At 60.4% G+C, this 24,190-nt stretch overlaps 1 protein-coding gene across 1 annotated transcript; it reads left to right on the forward strand.

Annotated features, from left to right (window-relative positions):
- The first annotated feature begins 720 nt into the window (after nt 1–720).
- Nucleotides 721–16,970, forward strand: RAC2 (Rac family small GTPase 2). Its single transcript, XM_036252073.1, has 7 exons — nt 721–857; nt 3,065–3,136; nt 9,567–9,684; nt 11,875–11,937; nt 12,546–12,705; nt 14,999–15,131; nt 15,659–16,970. The coding sequence occupies exons 1-6, from the start codon at nt 823–825 to the stop codon at nt 15,127–15,129; spliced, it is 579 nt and encodes a 192-aa protein (XP_036107966.1). The 5' UTR covers nt 721–822; the 3' UTR covers nt 15,130–15,131; nt 15,659–16,970.
- The last annotated feature ends 7,220 nt before the right edge of the window (nt 16,971–24,190 follow it).

Consider the following 24,190-nt stretch of genomic DNA (forward strand, 5'->3'; position numbering starts at 1 on the left):
TTTCTGCATCTCTAAAATGGGCCACGGATCTTTCCATGGGGCTGCCTCCAGCTCAGGGCCTGCGTGGCTTGGGGTGCTGCCTACCATGTCCCTTCTAGTCCCCTTCTCCATGAGCAGACCCTCACCCCTTCCTGCCTCGTCACCTCCTGTATCTGCCATCCTTCCACGCTCAGGGGCTCCCACGTGGGCCTCTGTTTGGGGGGAAGCTCTGTGCCTTGCTCCTGCACCCCTCACCCAAAGCACCTTCTCTCCAACACCACCTTTCACGTGCCGGCCTGGTGCCACCTCGCAGGCCCCAGCTCTCTGCTGTGCAACTCAGGTCCCCTCCCTGTCGATCCCCTGTGGCCCCATCACTTCCTGCCTTGACGGACTACCGCTGTGCCCCTTGCACCCTGGACTCACCGGTGCCCGATGCTGTGCCTGGCACACAGACGGTGCTCATTCAGTGCTTACTGCTTGGAGTGAGGTGAACTGAATTCTCGGAAACCTCAAGCCCACAGAGAACAGTTCTGGTTCTGGCCCTGCCCATGGAAGCGTGTCCCCAGCTGAGAGGGTCCCTAGGTCTCTAGCTGGTGCCCCAGAGCAGGGATGGCGGTGGGGGTGGCCAGGGCCCAGCCCAGCACCGAGGCCCCCCAGCTGTTGGGCCAGACCGCATGCTCCGCCCCCTGCAAACGGCTGTGGGGGCAGCTTGGGCAAGTTCCCCTTCCGCTTCCTCCTGCCTCCTGTCGCTGCTGCTCCGCCGGGGCGCCCCGCCAGGCTCTCCACACCCCTGGTGCCGAAGCCACTCTCCACCGTCACTGCCGCCGCCCTCGGCCCGACAGGATGCAGGCTATCAAATGCGTGGTGGTGGGAGATGGGTAGGTACCTGGCTGAGCCTCTCGGCCTCTGCCCGGAGCCCTGAGACCCTCCTGCACAGGTGTCCCTGAGGAAGCCCCCTTACTCGTAGGAGTCCCTGGGAGGCAGCCAGGAGGAACTGTCCCTTCTCCCAGGAACCAGAGGGAGCCCCGGGGTGGGCTGCGGACAGCCTCGCTCTCTCTGTCCCCCTCACGCTGGGAGCTTCCTGGATGGAGGGTGTAGGACTGCTGGTGAGGTGCCTGGGGCCCCTCGCCTGTGCTGAAGGTGCTGGGGCAGGTCTCCCATGGGACCTCAGTCTTCAGCGTGGGGCGCCTGTGGGGGAGGGGGAGCCAACAATCTGGCCTTGGTGCCCAGGCTGACCTGGGCTCTAGTCGCTGGCTTATGCTGCCGTGTGGCCTTGGGGAAGTCCAGTGCCCCTCTGAACCTCAGCCGGCCACCTGGGAACTCCCACCGGAACTGAGGGGGGTCACCTCGGGCATTAGGAGTGGTTGTCCTGTGCACAGTACGAGCTCCCCTCCCCCGCGCTGCCTCGCTGGGGAGGATGTGGGGAGGTGGCTGAAAGCCGAGGTGGGGACATGAGGCAGAGCTGGGGAAGCAGAAGGGACGAAGAGAGGGGTGGTGGGGGTCAGTTTGGGGCTGCCAGACCTCAGTGACCTCCGGCTGTCATGCCCTCCTGCGGGCCTCACTCTCCTCCGCTGTGAGCTGACAGGTCCAAATGCCAATCTCTCACGGTGCCTCCCAGCAAGAGTGTCTCGGGGTCCAGTCCACGGGTCCATCCTGGGGTTTCCGCAGGCCCAGCCCAGCCCAGCCCACTCCAGCTGGGTAGGCCTCCTGTCCAGCTCTCCTGTTCCCCAGGGGGGCAGCCTGAGCCTCCAGAGATAGCTCTTCCCCGGCCTGGGTCCCCGAGGCCCCGGCTGCCTTCACTCTGATGGGTCGAGGGGGCGGGCCAGTGGGTGAGGCTGCCCTCAGCTGATTCTGATGCACTCTGGCCATTATCGTCCTGCTGCCCACTTCTGCTTTGTATCTGATCTGAGCGGGGCAGGGCGGAAGCCAAGGGCAACGTTCAGTCATTCAAAGTTACCTTTGCTGCCAGGCCCAGGGAGGGCGGGGTGGGGAGGACGGGGCAGCTAGCCCCTTAGAACGGAGGAAGTGACAAAACAGGGGAGCAAGGGGGAGGGCCAGGGCTGCCCCTTTGGCCTCCACCTGGGTCCCCTCCCAGCCCAGCAGGCTGGGGGAAACAGTGTGGATAAAGGGCGATCACTCTTTTTTTTAAAAAAAAATGTTTTGAGAGAGAGAGAGGAAGGGAGAGAGAGATAGAAACATCAATGTGAGAGCAACACACTGATCAGCTGCCTCCTGCACGCCCCCCAGTGGGCACGTGCCCTGAGCAGGAATCCAACCACTCAGTCCACGGACAACGCTCAGTCTCCTGAGCCGCACTGGCTGGGCGAGGGGACCACTCTTTATTTAGCACTTACTGTGCGCCCGGCCCGGGGCTTAGTCACAGATCTGGTTCATCCCCTCACCAGCCCTCGTATTAGGCCCATTTGACAGCTGGGAGAACGGAAGCCCAAAGACATGAAATAGTTCGCCCAAGACCTTCTGGGGTCTGAACCCCGGTCCCTCTGACTGCAGCACGCTGAGTCTTCACTGCTGTGCAGGGCGGGGGCGGGGCGGCTCCCCAACAGCTGCTGGCTGCCCCGCGCCCTGCACTGGGCTTGGTTTACTATGGGCTTCGTCTAATTTACCTTTTAGCACCCTCCTCTGAGGAGGGACTCATCTCATCCTTGTTTCTCGATGGGGAAACTGAGGCACAGAGAGACTAACGGACTTGCCCAAGTTTGTGCCACTGGCAGGTGCCAGCCCAGGTGTGTGATGGCAGAGCCCTCCCCGACAAGCACTGGGGGCCTGCAGCATTGTCCACTTCAGGGGTGTCTCGGGCACCCCCTGCTTCCAGCCCTCTGTCCCACATCAGTGTCACCTGGGAAAGCCTTTTCAAAACACACATCCCCAGTTCTGCCCACAGCCATGGTGAGAATCTCTGGGACAGAAGTCTGCCCGTTGACAAGCACCCCAGATGACTCCGTGGCTCTCGGGCGTGAGGACCCTGAGCCGGGAACCCTCAGACGGGGAACTGAGGCCCAGAGGGTGGGTGAGGGGACCGGTCAGGGCCTGTGACTGACGCCCTCTGGAACTTCTTGTCTTTCAGAGCCGTGGGAAAGACCTGCCTTCTCATCAGCTACACCACCAATGCCTTCCCGGGAGAGTACATCCCCACCGTGTGAGTCTCGCGTGGGCGGCGGGCGCATGGAGGCTGGGGAGACACGCATCACCAAGCCCACTCCCACTCGGGCACTTCTGTGTGCCGGCCATGTGTGGGCACGTGGGGGCTGAGCAACTGGCATAGCTGCCTGGTGATCTGGGGAGGCAGCCCCCACGGTGGAGGAGGGCGACAGGGCGGGGGAAGGACGAGGTCCTCAAGGGCTTGGATGACAAGGAGCAGAGATACCAGAACACACGTGTGTGCTGGGGAGAGGGGAGTGCCATCTGGAGGCCAATCAGAGTCCTGTCCTCTTGTTGGATGTGGAGTCAGGGTTGTCACTCGACATGTATGTAATGAAGTGTGGGTGTCAGACTCAGGAGGGAAGGATAAGTCCCCTCTGCCCCCAGTGGCCCCATCACTCACAGGATGACTTCCCAAGTCTGCAGCAGGGCATTGAAGGCTCTGCCTGGTCTTCCATCAACCTTCCTTCCCCGCTCCCGGGCCCCTTCGCTTCACCAAACTCTCCCCAGCATTTCCACCTCAGGGCCTTGGCTCAAGCTGCTCCCTCTGCTGGAGGACCTGTCCTGCGTGTGTCCACTTCTAAGATGCGAGGCCCACCTCTGGGGCTCCCTGCTCCAGGAAGCCTTGCTGAGCTAGCCAGAAGGGGTCTCCCACTCCCCAGAATAACTTTATTTGCCTTCTAACCATGAGCCTGTGGAGTGCAGGGACCCTCGCCCACTGCCCGAGCAGTGCCTGTGCCCAGTGTAATCTGTGTCTCACACGGGAGGCGTGTTGACCTGAACTGAACTTCGTGGGGAGACCAGGAGGACTGATCACAGACAGCTACCAGATTTGAGGGTCTGCTGTGTACTGGCCCCCACAAAATGTCACACATGTGTGACCTCATTGGATCCTACCGGGAGCTGGGTATTATGACACCACCCCACCCAGGGAGGACGCGGAGGCTCACGACCACGCAGGGGCTGCCCCAGGCTCTCCGGTGCCCTGATCCCTCTACCGACACTTCTCCCCTGCACTCTGAGCTGGCCCAGCCAGCAGGAAGGCAGGCAGCCAGGACAGGACAGGGGCACCTGGCTAGGGAGCCTGGGAACCCAATAACTGCCCGCTGGGTCCCCAGCTCCCCATACACCTTGGCGCCGCCACACACCTCTCTCGGCCCTTGCCCTGTGTGCCCATCCACCATCGATCACCCACCGTGGACCAGCACCTCCTGCTGCAGGGGGAGGGCTGGCTCTAGATCTGAGTAGTGCAGCAGGTGTGTCATCAGACTAAGCAGCTCCTGCAGAGGGTCACTGTCACCGGGTTGTTGCCTGGGCGCCTCCCCCGTACGGGGGATGGAAGGCGTGTTCTCCGCTGCAGGACGGCGGGGCCAGTGGTCAGCTGCTCTCAGCAACTTGCGGAGACTGGCCCCTGGTGGACTTGCTGGTCCTGGACAACCTTGCAGAAGGGCAGCCGGAGTGGACCAGACAAGGTCCGGCCTCCCGGGACTCGAGGAGTTGGGTCGGAGGCTCGGGCAGACTTCACAGAGCCGTGTGCGCCGCTGCACGGACCCCAGGGCCTGCACTTGGTTTGATGCTCTCATCCCCGTCTCGAAATCCTTAATTTTTGAATAAGGAGTCCTGTGTTTTCATTTTGCATTGGATCCTGCAAAGTACCTGACCAGTCCTGCCTGCCACCTTCTTCTGTCTTCTGGTGCAGAGTCTGCTAGGATCCCTGCGCGGCTGTGGCCGGGACCTTGTGGAGCCCTTGACAGTGAGGGGCGGGGGCACGGGGGAGCATGGAGTTGGGGAAACAGGCAGCCCGGGATCTCTGGCACAGAGATGAAGGTCAGAGAGCTTCTGGGGCTGGGGACGGTAGGGTTTGCTGGGGACAGGGAGGCACGTGCTCCGGGCACAGATCAGGAAAACGAAGAGCCCAGCTCAGCTTGCTACCAGCAGCCGGGGGCTAACAGCTCAGGGCCAGGCCCCCATTTCACAGATGGGGGGACAAGAGCCTGCTCGGTGCTGGGGATACAAAGACATGGCAGGAAGACCCTGCCCTCAGTGCCTGTGGCAGAGGGGGTCCCCCTTTCCACCACGCCCCCTTATAGCCATCCTCAGCTGGAAGCCCTGTGAGCTTTCCCCGGGGAGTGGAGCCAGGGGCTCACATCGCTTCAGGATTCCCCCTGACAGCGAAAGCTCCTCTCGTATCCCGGCCTTGAAAGCCCTGAGTGCCGCCCCCAGACACGCCCACTCCCACAAGCCTCTGCCCTCTCCCCTTCCCATCCTTCGGTTCCTGGCTCAGGAATGACCTCCCTGACCCCCTGTCTAGTGTGGTCCCTGCCTCCCCCGGGCCCCCTCCATCCTACCACCCTGCTTGACGTTCTTCACAGCCTGTCCCGATCTGATGGCCCCTGCGGGACTGAAGCTCTGGGAGGCAGGGCCCTGCCCTCATCTGCTCCACCAGCTTCCAGAGCAGAGCCGAGAACGTTGCAGGCAGGTCACGGTCAGCCTGCCCCGAGGAGGAGCTGGAATCGGCACCTTTCACCTGCCCCCTTTCCTCCTCCAGTCCAGGGCCCCCCGAAAGAGGCTGCAGAGTCTGGGTGAAAATGCCGCAGCTCCGTGACCTGGGGCAGGTAGCCCCCGGGCTCTGACTCAGTTTCCTCGCTGAGAACGGGGACAATGGTAGACTCCACTCCCTGGGCCCCCGGGAATGATCTAAGTCCGACGGGCCTGAACAGCACTTGGCACTCCTGGGTGCCCAGCAAATGTGAGCTCCCTGCCCTCCCAGAATTTGGAGTGGGCCCCCTTGCCCCAGCGCAAAGTCCGCTGAGTCCCAGCCGTGCAGTTGCAGCGATGTTTCCTTACCGCACCGGCTCTGAATTGGGTAACAGGGTCTAGCCGGGCTCTGCCACCAACTGACTGACATCGTGGGCAAGTCCCTTCCTGCTGTGAGCCCCATGTCCTCATCTGGAAATGGGGCACAGTGGGAAGGTGAGGTCCTCTCGTCCAGACTGCCTGTGGGTCTCTGAAGTAAGCCCCCCCCCCCCGGGAGCTGCAGGTCACTGCCGAGTCCCCACAGCAATCCCCCGGCTCGGACAGCTGATCCTTCGGAGAGGGGCCAGCGGAGGGGTACGTAGGGACATTGATCAGAAGATTACTCAGCTTCTCAGCATCTCCCCCTGGGGTGGCTTCAATGTCTTCTTCTCTGGATCCTCCTGGTGGTCCCAAGTGAGGCTCAGAAAAGCTAGGTCACTCACCCAGGGTCACACAGCCAGGACAAGGCTTCACAGGGAGCTCTGTTCCCTCCCAACTCCGGGCGCTGTCCCCGGCTCACTAACGGATGTCATGGAAGAGGCAGAGTTCAAATCCCAGCTCCTCTGCTAACCAGCTGGCTGGTTTGGGGAAAGTTACTTAACCCCTTGGGGCCTCGATTTCCTCATCTGTCTAATGGGAGTAACTCGAGGTCCTTTTGTCTTGGTGACGTGGGACTTCAAGACCTATCGGATGAAGGCCCCTAGCCCTCTGCTCGGCCCCAGCGCAGGTGCTCGGTGCTGCTACAGACCCTAGGATGCAGCGTTTCCTCATGGCCACAGCCCCTGCGACCCTGGGGGCGGCCTGGAGACACCTTTGGCTTATGAATTTCAGGAGGCTTTGGAGCACCAGAGTTTCAGACTGGACATGAGAGGAGAGAGTGTCCCAACCCCCTAAGCTTTATCGTAAAGGAGTGTTTCTGGCGAAGCCAAAACAACACAGACAAGTCTCTTCCCACCATGCCCGGTGGTGTCTCCCTGGACCCGAAATCCCAGTGGTATGGGTGGTGCCCACAGTAGGTACGCAGAACACCTACTATGTGGCAAGCACAGTGCTGGCCTCAGGTGCAGTAAGGACAAACCAGGCTTGGTGCTTGACTTTGAGTGTGCTGAGTTCACCACAGATTGCTGGGTTGGGACTCCAACCTGGCTGGGAGTCAGGAAAGGCTTCCTGGAGGAGGTGACATTGACAGGAGGCTGGAGGAGGGGTCGTGTAGGGGACAGCCCAGCGGTGGGGGAAGGGCAGTGGGAAGTCGGGAGCTTCCCAGGCGGGAGGGAGCAGGGCCGTCTGAGGAGCAGACAGGTGGCCAGGAACAGTCTCCGGGGCTGACCTAGCACAGTGTGTTAAGACATCAGGCTGTCAGCTTTCTTTTTTTTCTGTGTGTGGGGTCTTTCTCGGGACAGGTGTCTTTGGAGTGACTCTGAAACATTAGGGCTTCTGCAGCCTGTCACTGGGCAGCCTTCTGTGAGGGCTTCACGGAGGAGGTGGCAGCACCAGGGCTTCAGCTGCGTTGGTTTAATTGTTTCACCTGGACTCACTGCCGGGCCTGAGACAGGAGCAGAAGCAGGCGCGGCCCCGCCAGGCAGCCGGAGGCCCAGAGAGCGCCTGCTCACGGTCACGGTCACGGTCACGGTCACGGTCACGGCAGCGCAGTAGCGGAGGGAGGGAATGACAGCCTTCCAGGTGGAGGACAGGGAAGAGGTGGCCAGAGGTTACCCCAAGAAGGAGGGCCTGCCAGAGCGGGGCTCTGAGCCTGGTGGGAGGCAGCGGGAAAGGGGATGGAAATGTTCTAGAGAGGCACAGGCAAGAACAAGGGCCTGAGAGTGTGGGGGGACATCTGGACAAAGGGGGGTGTGAAGGACATTCCAGGCGGGGACCCAGCATGAGCCAGTCCGGGAGGCGGGCAGTGTGAGCCTCGCTGGGCAGCGGCTTGGCCGGCGTGGGACAGGAGGAAGGAAGCTGGAAGAGCCCGAGGTCTCAGCGGGCCGGGTCAGGGGACGATGGCCTGTGTGGATGACCTCAGTGAGGAGACACAGATGCTGCCCCCAGCCCTCAGGGACAGAGGTGGGGGCGTCTGTGGGAGCACCGCTGTGGCACGAGGCAGTGAGCACTGGCTTCCCACCTGGCTCGGTCACTCGTTGGCTGTGTGGCCTTGAGCAAGTCACTCTGCTGCTCTGGTCCCGGTTTTCTCTTCCAGAGCAGGAGGAACGAGCATCTTTTCCTCAAGGATGTGTGTAGTAAAAATGCTGTTGAATTGAATGTTTTAAAAATTTGGCAGCTTGCCCAGCCAGTGTGGCTCAGTGGTTGAGCATCGACCCACGCACCAAGAGGTCTCTGGTTCGATTCCTGGTCAGGGCATATGCCCAGGTTGTGGGCCCGATCCCCAGTGGGGGGCATGCAGGAGGCGGCCAATCGATGTTCTTTCTCATCGATGTTTCTATCTCTCTCTCTCTCCTTTCCTCTCTCTCTAAAATCAATAAAGAAAAAATTTTTCTTTTTTCTTTTTTCTTTTTTTATTTTTTTTATCCTCACCCGAGGATATTTTTCCATTTTTTGTACAGATAGAGTGGGAGGGAGAGAGAGGAAGGAGAGAGAGAGAGAAACATCGACGTGAAGGGACACATCGAGTGGCTGCCACCCGCACGACCAACCAGGGCCGGGGACAAACTGCAACCGAAGTACGTGCCCTTAGCGGGAACCGAACCTGGGTCTCTCCGGACCGCAGGCCGACGCTCTAACCGCTGAGCCAAACTGGCCAGGGCAAATTTTTCTTTTTTAAATTTGGCAGCTCATTTGAGTGCCCTGGGGCCCCTCCAGCGCTGGCAGGGAGGTTTCTGCAGTTGGCACTGGTGCCCCGCGCTCTCCCTTCGGCATGTGTCTTTCCAGGATGTGCCAGTGGCGTCTCCCCAAACCCCCTGTGACTGACAGCTTTCAGGGTGCCCTGAGGCTGGGTTGGAAAACCAGGGAGTGAACACCCCAGGACATGCCTCTGCCAGTGGAAGATGGAGATGGGGGCTGATACCCCAGCTCCTGCCCCCTCTTGGGGGTGCCCTGAGCATGGCCCATGCCGTCGCCCAGGTGGCCCTGGCTGCCCCGTGCCCCCCTGGCCACAGCTCACTGGCTTGCCCTGTGTGTGCGGCCCCTTCCTCGTCTCCTCCCCAATGCCCTCCATGCTGCCAGCTCACTGCCCACGTAAACCACTGGCACTGCCTCCTCCTCACAGGGTTGCTTCTGGGGGACCCCCCTAACACAGGGATAAACGCTTGTTCAGGACATACGGGGTGACCGGCCTCAATGTCCAGCATAGGAGGTGGGTAAATGTATTCTGAGCAAACATGGGAGGAAATATTATACAGCCTTGAAAAATCGCCTCTCCAAATGATAGGTGAGGGCAGAAACATGATGGAGACAGTGTTTTCCTCTTTATACTTACCTGAGTTTAACACTTTTTATGTTGTAAATCAATAATGGAAAAAAAAGAGAAGAAAACCTAATTCACCGTACAGCGCTGTGTGACTTTGGTCCTGTTGCAGGCCCTCTCTGGGTCCAGCCTGTACCATGAAACACTTAGGGCTGGACCGGAGGGCCCTGGGCTCGGGCTGGAGACTGACCCTCTGTCTTGCCTGCTCCCACAGGTTTGACAACTACTCAGCTAACGTGATGGTGGACAGCAAGCCGGTGAACCTCGGGCTGTGGGACACCGCCGGGCAGGAGGACTATGACCGCCTGCGGCCGCTCTCCTACCCGCAGACAGTGAGCTCCCTGCACCTTTCCTCTGCTGCCTCTGCCTGCCCTGTCCCCTCTGCGTGCGGTGCCCTCGGGCCAGTTTGGCCTGGTGAACTCTGACCCCCCCTTAAGGCCCAGCTACAGGACTCTGCCTTGTCCGCCCCAGGCACAGCCAGGGACTCCTCCTGCTGCCCCCAGCCCTCCATCAGCCCCAGTTACCACTCTGCCCTCCTCCCAGTCCCACCCCCATGGGCTCTGTACCACTGGCTCCCTGTGGGTGGGCAGGCAGACCCAGGATGGGGTTCAATGGGGAGCCCGGGACAGTGGACCCTGGGTGTGCTGGGTGAGGGGAGAAGAGACCAGGAAAGCCTGCAGGTGGCTCTGTGGTTGCTGGGCAACCACCACTCCCTGTCCCCTCCATCCTGACCCCCCTCCCGGGCTGGTACCCAGACGGTGGGGTCCGTGAGTGTCTGGTCAGGAGTCAGGTTCTGGAGCTCCCCTGTGGCCTCCTCTCCCCTCGGCGGGCGGGGGCAGCCTGCTGCAGGGCGCTGTGTGAGCGGGAGCCACTGAGGACAGCCAGGGCCTGGGAAGCTGGGGTGGACGGGCCGCAGCCTGCTGCAGGGCGCTGTGTGAGCGGGAGCCACCGAGCACAGCCGGGGCCTGGGAAGCTGGGGTGGACGGGGGCAGCCTGCTGCAGGGCGCTGTGTGAGCGGGAGCCGCTGAGGACAGCCCGGGCCTGGGAAGCTGGGGTGGACGGGGGCAGCCTGCTGCAGGGCGCTGTGTGAGCGGGAGCCGCTGAGGACAGCCCGGGCCTGGGAAGCTGGGGTGGACGGGGGCAGCCTGCTGCAGGGCGCTGTGTGAGCGGGAGCCGCTGAGGACAGCCCGGGCCTGGGAAGCTGGGGTGGGCGGGGGCAGCCTGCTGCAGGGCGCTGTGTGAGCGGGAGCCACCGAGCACAGCCGGGGCCTGGGAAGCTGGGGTGGGCGGGGGCAGCCTGCTGCAGGGCGCTGTGTGAGCGGGAGCCGCTGAGGACAGCCCGGGCCTGGGAAGCTGGGGTGGACGGGGGCAGCCTGCTGCAGGGCGCTGTGTGAGCGGGAGCCGCTGAGGACAGCCCGGGCCTGGGAAGCTGGGGTGGACGGGGGCAGCCTGCTGCAGGGCGCTGTGTGAGCGGGAGCCGCTGAGGACAGCCCGGGCCTGGGAAGCTGGGGTGGGCGGGGGCAGCCTGCTGCAGGGCGCTGTGTGAGCGGGAGCCGCTGAGGACAGCCCGGGCCTGGGAAGCTGGGGTGGACGGGGGCAGCCTGCTGCAGGGTGCTGTGTGAGCGGGAGCCGCTGAGGACAGCCCGGGCCTGGGGAGCTGGGGTGGACGGGGGCAGCCTGCTGCAGGGCGCTGTGTGAGCGGGAGCCACCGAGCACAGCCGGGGCCTGGGAAGCTGGGGTGGACGGGGGCAGCCTGCTGCAGGGCGCTGTGTGAGCGGGAGCCGCCGAGGACAGCCCGGGCCTGGGAAGCTGGGGTGGACGGGGGCAGCCTGCTGCAGGGCGCTGTGTGAGCGGGAGCCGCCGAGGACAGCCGGGGCCTGGGAAGCTGGGGTGGGCGGGGGCAGCCTGCTGCAGGGCGCTGTGTGAGCGGGAGCCGCCGAGGACAGCCCGGGCCTGGGAAGCTGGGGTGGGCGGGGGCAGCCTGCTGCAGGGCGCTGTGTGAGCGGGAGCCGCTGAGGACAGCCCGGGCCTGGGAAGCTGGGGTGGGCGGGGGCAGCCTGCTGCAGGGCGCTGTGTGAGCGGGAGCCGCTGAGGACAGCCGGGGCCTGGGAAGCTGGGGTGGACGGGGGCAGCCTGCTGCAGGGCGCTGTGTGAGCGGGAGCCGCCGAGGACAGCCGGGGCCTGGGAAGCTGGGGTGGACGGGGGCAGCCTGCTGCAGGGCGCTGTGTGAGCGGGAGGCACCGAGGACAGCCGGGCCTGGGAAGCTGGGGTGGACGGGCAGCAGCCTGCTGCAGGGCGCTGTGTGAGCGGGAGGCACCGAGGACAGCCGGGGCCTGGGAAGCTGGGGTGGACGGGCAGCAGCCTGCTGGTAGGGTGGCAGGCACCCCTGCTCTGCTAGGCCTAACCCGCAGTGCCCCCGGGGCTGGCCCACTGCTTCGTGCTGCCAGGTGCGTGGGGGGCGGGAGGGCGCAGCGGGGACCCCAGCCTCCCTTCGCTCTAACGCCTGCCTGCTGTGTTCCTAGGATGTCTTCCTCATCTGCTTCTCCCTCGTCAGCCCAGCCTCCTATGAGAATGTCCGCGCCAAGGTGAGCTGGGCAGAGCAGGGCCTGGGAGCCCAGGGGCTTGTGGACAGGTGGCCCCAAGGAAAGGAAGGAGGGAAGGAGGGACCTGCAACTTGAAGCCTGTTCCTTGGGCAGCAGAGGGTATGGGCAGAGGGTCCCCAGCACCAACCAGGGCCTGGGGACTCAGGGGGTGAGACTTGGAGCCTCAGAGGGGCTGGGACTGTCAGCTGTGTTGTCTGCCCTCTAAAACCTTGTCCTCTCTCCTCCCTGCACACCCTCACCCCCGCCTCTTATCTCTGCACAAAATCGTGCCTCCTCCTTCCTGCAACCACGCGCCTCCTCCTCTCACACCCTCCTGCCTGCCTCTTTCTCCTCACAACTCGGTGCCTGCTTCTCCCCACTCTGTGCCCCTTGCTTCCTACACAATCTCGTGCCCCCTCCCCTTGTCCCGCACAATCTCGTGACCCCTCCCCTTGTCCCGCACAATCTCGGGCCCCCTCCCCCGCACAATCTCGTGCCCCCTCCCCTTGTCCCACACAATCTCGTGCCCCTCCCCTTGTCCCGCACAATCTCGTGCCCCCTCCCCTGTCCCGCACAATCTCGTGCCCCCTTTTGTCCTCCCACCTGTCCAGTGGTTTCCTGAGGTTCGGCACCACTGCCCCAGCACACCCATCATCCTGGTGGGCACCAAGCTGGACCTGCGGGATGACAAGGACACTATCGAGAAGCTGAAGGAGAAGAAACTGGCACCTATTACCTACCCACAGGGCTTGGCACTAGCCAAGGAAATTGGTACGGAGCTTGGGCTCAGAGAAAGGAGCTAGATGCAGGCATGGGCTCCAGGGCCCGCTATGCGGTTCAAACCCTGGCTGTGCTGGGCACTAGCTGTGTGACCCTGGACCAGTCACTTAGCATCTCTGTGCCTGTTTCCCCATCAGTAAAACCTGGCCACAGTCATAGTTCTGGGCAGTTGGGAGAATTACAGTAATTCACACTCATGAAGCACTCAGAGCAGTGCCGCACATGGGAACCAGTCTGTGTTAACTATTATTGGTAGTATAATCCATAATCAGATTTTGACATGAAGTGTGTTTTGCACACAGAAGCAGGGATGGAGCAGGGTGTGCTGTGGCTGCTTAGAGCACAAGCAGCCAATCAGGTTTGGGCCTCTGGGAAGGCTCCCTGGAGGAGGTGCTTCTGCCTCGGGTTTGAAGGGTGAGGCCTTCCCTCTGTCTCCTCGCCTCCCTCTCCCTGCCCCCAGACTTCTCAGCCCAACTCTCCGCCGCCTGATCTCTGCACCCGAGAAGTAAAGTATCGTTTTAAAGGTCACACGGCTGGTGGGGGGCAGAACTGGGACTTGAACACAGGGCAGCAAATTGCTGGCTTAGCGGCGTCCTCGCGGTGGCTCAGGGCTGCCTGCACCAGGGAGGGGCTGACGGAGGGCTCCGGCCTCTCCTGTGGTGTTGGGACCTGCTGTCTGGTCAGGTCCGCCCTGCCTGGAGCCCAGTGGGCCTGGCCACTCCGAGCAGTGGCCCAGCTATCCAAGGTGCTCTGCTCACCCCAGGGCCTGAGGCCGAGGACCTGGCCCCCACTCAGTCGGGCCACCTCACCCTGTCCCTGCCTCAGCCCACTGCTCTTCCTTCCGCCGGAACTGGGAGGGCCCTGGGGACTCACATCTCTGCACAGGAAGAGAAACCGCAGCTGCCACCTCCCCCTCCCCGTGACGAGCCGAGTGACATGGCCATCTCCCCTGGGGGACCTCAGCCCCGCTGAGCCCTGGGTCCCACGCCCCGTCCTGGGCTCTGGCTCCCGGCCCACGTGTCTGTCCTCCCGTGTACCAGGACCGAGCCCCTGCCTTCTCCTCTTTCTGACCAGCCTGCCCCTGGGCCCTTCTGCCCAAGACGACTGTCCCGCCTGCAGGCCACCCTCTCCCTTTGGAGCACGTGCTTTGGGAGAGGAAGGGGCCGAAAAGCCTGGCAGCGGGTCCCGGTGCTGGCGCTGACCGTCTGTGTGACCTGGAGCCTGTGGCTTCTCCCTGGGCCTCAGTCTCCCCACCTGCCCAAGCTGGCCCACAGAGTTGCTGAGTCCTTTCCCCTCTGGAAGGACATGACCTGGGGGTCCTGTCTGGGCGTCTAGCCAATCCCTGCTGGAGCTGACCCCCGGTGGTGGAGGGGCAGAGGCTGGCCCAGGCCAAGGGGAGAGGCCTTGGGGGGTGCACAGCTGATGAGGACGGCAGCAGCCTCTGCCTGCCTGGCCTCCTCCCCAGCCCTGGAGTGATGGGGCCGCTCCACCCCCGAGGATACTCCCAGCTGAGAGAGATGGAGCCCTTCGTGGGCGCCGGCCCACACGGGTCCCCTCTTCTGTCTCAGGGCAACTACAAAGGGGGCTTCTTGCGGAAGGAGCTGGGGGTTCCTCACGTCAGGGAAACGGGGCTCTAGGGGACATGGATCTCACACGAGAGGTTCCTTCTAGAAGGTCGTGGAGCACAGCCCAGGCACGGGCTCGGCCTGCCCGTGCTGCTGTCTGTGCCCCCGGCTCCAGGCCTGAGGGTCCCGGGGGAGGGGGCGTCCCCTCGTGGGCAGGGAAGGGGTCTCCATGTCCCCTTCCTCTCGCTCCGCTCCTCGGGGTGGCGTGTGCCTGGACAAATGGCCCCCCTCTAGGAGCTCATTGTCCTCCTTTTTGAAATGGGGTGATGCTAAGGGTCAGATGACATCAAAGGTCCTGGAGGGGCCGTGAGTGCCGCGGGCCCACGGGAAAGCGTGGGGGCGGGGGTGGCTATTTTCTAGAAGAAACTGAGTCGTGGAGAGATTCGGTCACAGGCTTGAGCCCTTTTCTTCCTAGAAAAGTATCAAAATGCCTACCTCCCTTCTACAGATTAAAGGCTCAGGTGTCCCAGAAAGACACCGCCCTGCTCCTGGGGTCTCACCCCTCACACGGAACTCGGGCTCCCCTCCAGGCAGAGCAGGCAGGCAGAGTTGGACCCCTGCTCTGAGTGACACAGCCTCAGGCCCTTGTGTGTTTTGGGGGGGGTTGCCCAGGCCCCTCCTCTGACCTAGGCCTCTGCTCTCTCGCTGCCTCACCTCAGATTCGGTGAAATACCTGGAGTGCTCGGCCCTCACCCAGCGGGGCTTGAAAACGGTCTTTGACGAGGCCATCCGGGCGGTCCTGTGTCCCCAGCCCACACGGCCACAGAAGCGCCCCTGCAGCATCCTCTAGGGGTAAGAGCCCCTCCCCCACGGCTTCAAGCCCCCCCCCAGCAGTGGCCCTCAGTTTCACTGGGAGTGGTTTTAGACCAGGACAGAAGGGAAGAAGCGAGTGGCCTCAGTTTCCCCATTTGCCTGAGCCAGTCCAGCTCGGTGAGCCCAGTTGCCAGAAGGAAGGTATGAGACATGCCAGGTACCCTGAACCAAGGCAGGGGGGTCCTGAGCTCCCACCCTGCTCTCCCTGCAGGAGGGCGGGGGAGAGGAGGGGTGAAGATGCCTTGGCCCCGCCCCCAGGAGAGCCCCGCCCAGCCAGGGAGACCCGACACCCACCGAAGGGGTGGAGGCAGGGAAGGCAGAGCGGAGACTGCGGGGCAGAGGAGGGCAGAGAGGGCTTGCTGTGGAGGAGGGGCGGGCAGCCCTGATGGGAGGGACAGCCGGAACCAACGCTGGCCAGGGGCATGAGCTGTGATCCAGGACAGCCGTGAGCTGGCTGTAGGTCCTGCTTGTCTCAGATTGTCACCCCCTGCCTGTCTCTCTTCCAGGTTGTCCCAACCCTCCCAGCCAGATGGTTCTGACCCTCCAGGGCCCCCACCCGAAGCCTGATGGCACCCCAGCTGGCCATGCTGTCCCCTTCCTGTGGCGTTTCTTAGTAGATGGTGCAGAGCTTGGTCGCTCGTCTTCTCTGTGCTGGAGGCCCCCACGAGTCCGAAGGTGTGAATCTGCAGGTGCTGTGTCCCAATCCCCTCATGCTCTTGCCTTCCCAGGGGCCAGAGGGGAGCCCCAGGGCCAATAAGCCACCCTTGCATTCCTGTGGTGTGCCCTCGGCTGCATATGGCAGCGACTACCCATTTATCCTAGCCCCACCCGATGCCTGAACCTCCTCTGGAAACTCGGCCAGATGGTCGCTGGCCACCACTTGTATATCTCCAGGGACGGGCCTCTCGCTCCCCGCTGAGGCAGTCTACCGCAATACTGATGGTCCTGCTTGTCTGAAAGTCCTTCTGCTGTGCTAAAATGTGTGTCTTGGAAGTCTGTCCCTCTGGTCTTAATTCTCCATGGGGACGACATAAAGCAAATCAGATGTTTAAAATCTCTGTGGGCATCTGCCCAGCCGACCGAAAGCCTGGGTCCCGCTGACTCCTGCCTTCTCTCCAGTCCTTCTGCCCCACCCACAGGACCCTGAGCTACATTTACCTGGGAGTTACCCGACGCTGCTAGCCAGGACTTCTGCTATTGCGAACAGAAAACCCAATTCAATCTGCTTAAGTAGAAAATAAATGTATCGATTCAAGTTTGGAAACTGACTTCAGGTGCAGCGTGATCGAGAGGGCTTGGATGACGTCATCAGGGCTCACTTTCCTGTACCTCTTTGCTTTGCCTTCTGCTCTCTGGGTCATTCTCAGGAAGGTGACTCTCAGGGCTTCATTCTTTCAGGTTCAACTTCAGCAAAAAAGAACAAGTGCTTGCCCCAGACCAAGTTCTAATTGAGATTTACTCTGATTGGATCAGCTTAGGTCTTGAGTCTCTTTTCAATCAATCAGATTTGGTAGGGAGCTGCTGTGCTCTGATTGGCCCAGCCTGGACCACTTGACAGCTAGAGTAAGGAGTGGAGGTGCCTTGTCCAACCACAGGCGCCAGGGTGGAGGGGTTGGTCCCCAAATGGAGATTGAAAGCCTTGCTGGAATTTGGGAATATGGGTGTCGGGCAGCTGGAAACCCACAACTTCTACTACTGGAGGACACAGGAAGGTGTCCCAAGAGCTTAAGGAAGCAATGACAGTCCCCTCGGTCACTAAGCAAAGGGGAATTTATTTAAAAGAAAGATGGGGCTGTGTAAAGATTGAAGAAGTTTGTCCTGGCCGGTTTGGCTCAGAGTTTAGAGCGCAGGCCCGCGGACCAGAGAGTCCCGGGTTTGGTTCCCGCTAAGGGCATGCGCCTCCGTTGCGGTTTGTCCCCGGCCGCAGTTGGGGTCGTGTGGGTGGCAACCACTTGATGTGTCTCTATCACGTCAACATTTCTCTCTCTCTTTTCCTCCCTCTCTCCCTCCCGCTCTATCTGAAGATAAATGCAAAATTGTCCTCGGGTGAGGATAAAAAAATAAATTTAAAAGAAGTAATAAAGATGGAAGAAATTCATCCCTTAAGCACAGCAGTACCTGGTAAGGAGTTGGTCTGTTTGGTGTTTGCCAACTCACAAGGCCAGACTTTCCACTCCTGGGGACAATCACACGTTCGTATCTAAACTTCATTCATTCAGCACAGCGATTGAGCACTCACTCTGTGCCAGCGACTGTTCTGGGTTCGGGGGTGGGGGGTGTCCAGGTGCGGGGATCCAGGAGTACACACGCGTTCCTGACCTAGACAGCTGATGCCCTAGAAAGGCTAAAATAAAGGGGAAAAAAAGATTTAAAAAAACCCATCCCTGATGGCGCAGAGTCCCCAGTTCCCAGCCTGGTGAAGTGTGATGAGTTTCTACTTTCTTCTCTCCCAGAGCTCCCGGCCACCCACACTGCCCCCAGCCCTGAAGTTCTGAGGCTGGGCCCTCTAACACCCTGGCCTCCCAGGAGCCTCGCCCTCTAGAAAGGAACTGAGTGCAGGGGGAACCCCCTGGCCTTTAATAGTTTCAGCTCAGACAAGTGTGTTATGTTTTTAAAGTCACTTCTCTTATGAAACAAAAAATCCACATTAAAACCAACACACGACACAAACACAGGTGTGGTGGGTCGGGGCCCACACCGGAATCTCCGATGTCGAAAAGCCCCATGCTGCCCCCTCCCCTAGGCCGGGGTCCGAGGGGAGTTCTTTCTGCTTCCTGCTCTTCCTGGAGCCTCTGGATTCAGACCTGTCCTGGGGCCCGTGTCCCTGAGGCCTGGCCACACCTCAGATGGCAGCCTCACCTCCGCAGAGCCGTCCTTTCAGCCAGGCCTTTGCAGCCCATCTGGTGCCCTCTCCTCGAAAAATTTCCTCTGCTCCTCGAACTTCCCTGCATGCCTACCCCCGTGTCAGTACGTAAGTTCTCTCACCATTGCGGGGTCTCACCTAGCACATATTATCTCATTTAGTCCGCCTAGTAGCTCTCCAAGGTCGGTCCTAGCAGCTCTTTTATGCAGAGAAGGAAATGGAGGCACAGGAGTTAGAGCTCAACTCACTCGGACCAGCACTCTGCTTTTCCACTCTGCCAGGCGCCCATGCTCCTTGTCATCAGAAGCTAGTTTTGTGCAGAGCAGCAATGCAGCGAACCTCGAACAAACATAATTGTTTTCCCCGCCTGCTTTGCAGCTGGTTTCCAAGATTGCCCAATTCTGGTCAAGACATAAGTGAAAATCCGCTGGGGAGGTGGCATCTGTGGACATTTTTGTTTTCTTCCATAAAAAAAATGATAAGAGCCCTGGCTGGTTTGGCTCAGCAGTTAGAGTGTTGGCCTGCGGTCCGGAGAGACCCCGGTTCGGTTCCTGCTAAGGGCATGTACTTCGGTTGCAGTTTGTCCCCGGCCCTGGTTGGTCGTGTGGGTGGCAGCCACTCGATGTGTCCCTTTCACATCGATGTTTCTCTCTCTCTCTCTCTCTCTTCCTCTCTCTCCCTCCCACTCTATCTGTACAACAAATGGAAAAATGTCCTCGGGTGAGGATAAAAAAAAAAAAAAAATGATAAGACCTCGCTGGCAATGCCCCTTGTCCTGTCCTGTTCCCTGTCTTGGACACTGATGAGATGTCCGGAACTGGAGCAGCCATCTTGCAAACGTGAAGCCAGCAGCATAAAGATTCATACTACCATGTTAAGGATAGAGGAGCAGAGAGAGAAAAAGAGTCTGGATCCTCGACAACTTTGATGGGCAGCTGAACCAGTGCCAATGGCTGCTTTGTGGTGGGAACAGAATGAAAATGAAACCACCTGTCTGTTCACGCGTGGTGGGCCAGGCCTTCTTTAGCTGACAGCGTGTGTTTTTGAGGTCTCAGGACTGCCAGCCCCATGCTCTTTCCACCGTATCATGGTGCCCGGCAGTCACTGAACATGGGGAGAGTCACTTGTTTTTGAGCGGCAGACTGGCTGAGGACTTTAGACAGGAAAGAAAAACCTGTTTTGAAACAGGAAAAACTGTTGGTTGTGGGCAGGAGCTGACACCATGGTGGTGTTCACTCATTCGACAGCGATCGCTCCCAAGCACCCACCCAGTCTGGGGCATCAGACTTGGCCCCATATCATGCAGTGATTGCCTGGCGGGTAGAAAGCACTGGCCAATAAGACTACTTCCCTTGGGGCTGTCCATCACAGAGCCTGGCTGCTCCCGTTCCCTCACCCCCAGCCGGGACCAGTCTGCTCCCCATTCCTGTTAAACCCGTCTCCTTATCTGGCCCACTGCCATTCCCTGTCTGGGCCTTGCATCTCCTTCATGGACAGTTCAGCCTTTTCATTGGCATCCCAGCCTCCGCTACCTGCTTATACTCCAACCTCCACCAGCAACCTGAGGGATCTTCCTCATTTACACACATGACTGTGCTTCTCAGATGCCTTCAAAAATGTTATACAGCATCGACTCAATCAGGCATGTGATCGTTCAGCAAATAGTTACTGAGGCTGTGTGCCGAACGCAGGGTTTGAGGGCAGGTCGAGCGCGGGCCTGTTCTCAGGAGCTCACAGCCCGATGGGGAGCTGCCGAACCTTCAGCGAGCCCAGGGAAATGTCCCTTCTGCTTCGATGGGTCACCATGACCCTAGCAAGTACCTGGTAGACACTGGATACACAGCGGGCCCCGCTTGCCAGCCATCGAGCCGCCAGTTGTGGGCGTGAGCCATCCTGGGTGTGCCAGCCCAGCTGACTGCAGCCCCCGCCAGCAACACGTGGAGCAGAAGAACCACCCAGCTGAGCCCAGCTGACCGCAGAATCGTGGGAGATGACAAAATGATATACTGAAACAATTTTCAATGTTTTCAACAATGTTTACCAACTTTTTGGAGCCCAAGTCCCTGCTCTTTTTTAAATTTTTGTAAAATGTATTTGAGCCAATCATAGGATATGCCTGGAAGCAAGATCTCCACAGACTGAGAAACATGATCCTGGCTCTTTTCCTTTCATCGTTGACCTCTGCTCCCTGTCCTCTTTACCCTCCCGTCACCCAGAACACGTTCACCTCTAGGGACATCTGACTCCATCCAGGCCTTGTGGGATATGGGGAGTAGGGCAGGGTAGGCTCTGGGGAGGGAGATAAGAATCTAGGTGGTTCTAGAAGGCTCCTGAAGGCCTCAAGGGAGGCGAAATGATGAGCTGTCATCTGTATAATGTGAAGTTTATTCCCTCAGTTCCCATGTACTAACATGTGCTCTGTGCCACACTGTGCCCGGGGCTGAAAGTGAAGAGAAGGATTGCGACCCAGCCTTCTGCTCCCCAGGGGCTCAGAGGCCAGTGGGAGACATGGGCGTGCAAATCAACACCCGACACGTGGTCTGGTTCACATACCACAGGGGTGTGTGTACTCAGTGAAGAGAGGAAGAGACTGGTCTCAAGGTGCCAAGGTAGAGATTTCCGCTCCCCGCTGAAAAGCAGCCACACGGATGAGAACACGAAACAGAAACACAAACTCATCTTCAAAGAAACCGGGAGACACCTGTGACCCCAAACCACAGCACCCAGGCAGGAGAGCAGATGGAGGAGTGGTAAATGATTGAACAGAGCCCTGGGAAGGCAAACCTAACTGCGGGGTGGGAGGGGCGGGTGGGAGTGGAGCCGGAGGAGATGCAAACTCCGGCCTCGCAGAACCCCGGGGAGGCTCCGAGTCCAGGCCCAGACGCCACAGGCCGCTAAGCAGGAGGCTGAAAACGCAGGGTGGTTTGAAGTCTGTTTAAGGAGCAGTTAGACGCCAGGTCTCCCCCTTCACCGTGCAGCCCGGCGACCATTCCTCTCTAAACCTGGGCAGGAAAAATCCAGCCACAGCTCTGGACCCAAAGGCCCCTGGCTACTGGCTACGGAGCAGGTAGGGGTGAGACCCCAGACTGGTTACTGGGGATGTGGGAGAGTGGATGATGCTTAGCAGATAATCACTCCCATCCCCCACCCCTACCTCCAGGGCACAGGCGTAATTTCCCTCACCACCGATGCAGCCTGGGCCATGTGACTCGCTTTTGGCCAATGGGTTGTTAGCACAAGCATCACAAGGAGAGTCCTGAGTGTGTTTCGCCCTTGGGCTTGCTCTCTTGTGCTGACAAAAGAATATGTCCTGGTAAGGCCACTGGCTCAGAGTAGAAAAGAAACATGGAGCAGCACCCCTGGGAACGGCTGCTGTAGAAGGGGGTTAAGTAACCCCATCCTTGAAGCACCCTATGCAGTAGGTATTGAAGATGAGGGACTGAGGGTCAGAGAGGTTAAGTCACATATCCAAGATCACACAGCCAGTAGACGGTGAAGCTGAGATTCAACCCCAGCAGGACCCACCAGGGACTGATGAGCCAGAGGACACCCTTAATGGGGACACCAGTGACAAAGCCCCAGGGGTTGGGCTGGGAAGGTATTTCTGCTCATCTCGTCATTTGAGAGCACAGACCTCTGCGTCTGTAGCTGAGGGCCCCACCCTGCACTGTGGCTGGCTCTGGCTGGGCACTATGTCGGGGAGGAGGGCAGAGGCATGGGTTCTGTCCTGGCACTCAGGGATGGGAGGAGCCTGGGCCCCCAGCTCCGGAAAACCACCTGTCTGATGGTGGAGGCACACTTGTTGGACTTGGGGGAGCCCTCCGGTCTGAGCCAGGGAGACATGGCCCTGGGTTTGAGAGGGCCAGGGTGTGATTGCCCTGTCTTGGGGACGGGGGCCAGGCAGCCCCTCCAGGTTACTAGGTGGACGGGAGACAGACACCGAGGTGACAGGTCCAGGCCTCACACTCCAGGACCTTAATGCCAGGCAGGGCAGGGCCACCCCACGGCCCCCAGACACCTATCGTCCCTGCTCCCCAGAACTCACAGGTGTAGAGTTGTACTTCCTTCTGCCTCGCCAGTCTCGGGGGGAGGGCCGATCAGGGTCATTCCTGCGGGGAAGGCCCCTGGGTGGGAGTGGGTGTTTGACTCGGGTCACACCTGTCCCCAGCAGGGCGCCTCACACTCTCCGCCCCCAGCAGGTGCAGGCACAGTCTCCCCTCCTCCTGCCGCCCTGCCCACCAACCAGCTCTCCGTCCCTTTTCCTCATTAAACATGCAGCCAACCCCTCCGGGGCCAGGCCGACGGCAGGCCTGGGGACAGTGAGAACCCACAGGGTCTTTCGTCCCTTCCAGAGCTTTTAGCTGGCACAGAGGACAAAGCCCCCTGAGCGGAGTCTTGATGAGCTCAAGTGAGAGGCCCCGAGGAGGGGAGGGGGGCTCTGGGAAGTCTAGGGGTGGGGCCTAGTTAACCCGGGGTGGACGGCTGCAGAAGGAGGCCATCTGAAGGACTTCGTGTCACTCATGGGGGTGGGGTGGGGTGTGTCCTGGCTGGGAGGCGGCAGGACGTAGGCACAGCCTGTGCAAAGGCCCTGCGGAGAACCAACACTCACTGGTTCCTGACTGGCGAGCATTTGGAAAACATATCAGGTCATGAGTTCCTCCGCTCACACCCTGCCAGGCTCCCAACCAGACTGAGATGACAAACCTGGCAAAGTGACCTCCCTCCTTGCCGTCTCCTCCCACTTCCTCAGCACACAGCTTGTGCCCACCACAGCTGAGACCCTGCCCTTCCCTCGGGCTGGACGCTCGTCTCACCTCTTCAGAGAGGCCTTCCGAGCTCACCTGTCTAATGAATGAATGAAAGACTGACTTAATAAATGAATGAATGAGGCCGGGTGTACCTGGAGCACAGGTCAGCGACGGAAATCAGCAGAGGAGCCAAGGGCAGGCGGCACGTCTGGGGGAGGGTAAAGCCCGGGGCTGATGAAAAGGCCTTGGGGGGAGCCGCAGTACCGGGGAGCCCTCCCTCACTCCCAGGAGCTGCCTCGGTGCCGGTCACTCCTCACCACCTTGTCCAGGCAGAGGGTGAGGCCTGGAGGAAGGGACTCACCCTGGGCCCATGGCGAGCGGAAGGACAATGTCAAGAGGCCAGGGGCTCCAGGCACAAGCAGCAGTGTCCCTGGTCCTCCTGTGTGCTGCCACAGCAGGATGGCACCTCTGGAAGAACTGGGTGCCTGGCTCTCTGAGGACCTTCTACACACCAGCCCTATAGCCAAGTAGGTCCAGCTCCGATCTTGAGAAACGGGGCCCGGCCAGGGCCCGGCACACAGTCCGTGTTCTACAAAGACTCATGTCCTTCCTGCCCTTCTCCTGACTGCTACCGCCCTGCCCTCCTGAGAAGGAGAGGGCCGCTCGGTGGCAAGGTGCCTGAGAGCACACCTCTGGCACGAGGCTGCTGGGCTTCTCCTGTGTGATCTGAGCAGACGGCTTCCCTCTCTGAGCCCCAGCCGCCTTGTCTGTGAACCAGACGCAGGAGCGCGGCTTACGGCGTGGGTGTGGGGGCGTGAGGCAGCCCGTTGTTAATAACAATAGCCGTTGTTACTAATTGACCCTCACGTTGAAAGAGGGTCTTAGGACTGATCCTGTCTAAACTCCCTATGATCCCGATGAGGAAACTGAGGCCCAGAGAGAGGACTCCCTCGTGGTCAAGTGGCAAGTCAGCACGAGCTGGGACACTGTGCTCGGGCCCCAGGCAGAGCACCTTGGAGCCGGGGGCGATCCGCCCACCGCTGCGCGTGTCCAGCCGGCCCGCTCAGAATAGATGTCACAGATGACCACTTGCAGCCGACCTGATGATGGGAAGTACTAACTTTGAATTTCAATTAAGCCAAATATTGTTTCCCCCCAAAGAATTCGCCTCTTCTCTGCAGTAGATCTGTATTACAAAACATTGTCTTCGACTGTTATTATTACATGTTAGATTCTGTCAGTTTGCAGAGTGGACAGTTGTTTCCCCACCTTGGCTTGTGCGCTCGGCCCCCAGCCCTGCAGCAGTTCCTTCCCCTGTCCGTCCTTCCATGCCTCGCCTGCCCGCGCCTCCGGACTCAGCCAGTCTCGCGCAGGGCTAGGGTCCCTCCGGGCTTCCTCTGTGGCTGGTGTCTAGCCTGCAGCTGGTG

Source organism: Molossus molossus, unplaced genomic scaffold (genome assembly GCF_014108415.1).
Source record: "Molossus molossus isolate mMolMol1 unplaced genomic scaffold, mMolMol1.p scaffold_m16_p_10, whole genome shotgun sequence".
In the NCBI taxonomy this organism is placed as follows: Eukaryota; Metazoa; Chordata; class Mammalia; order Chiroptera; family Molossidae; genus Molossus; species Molossus molossus.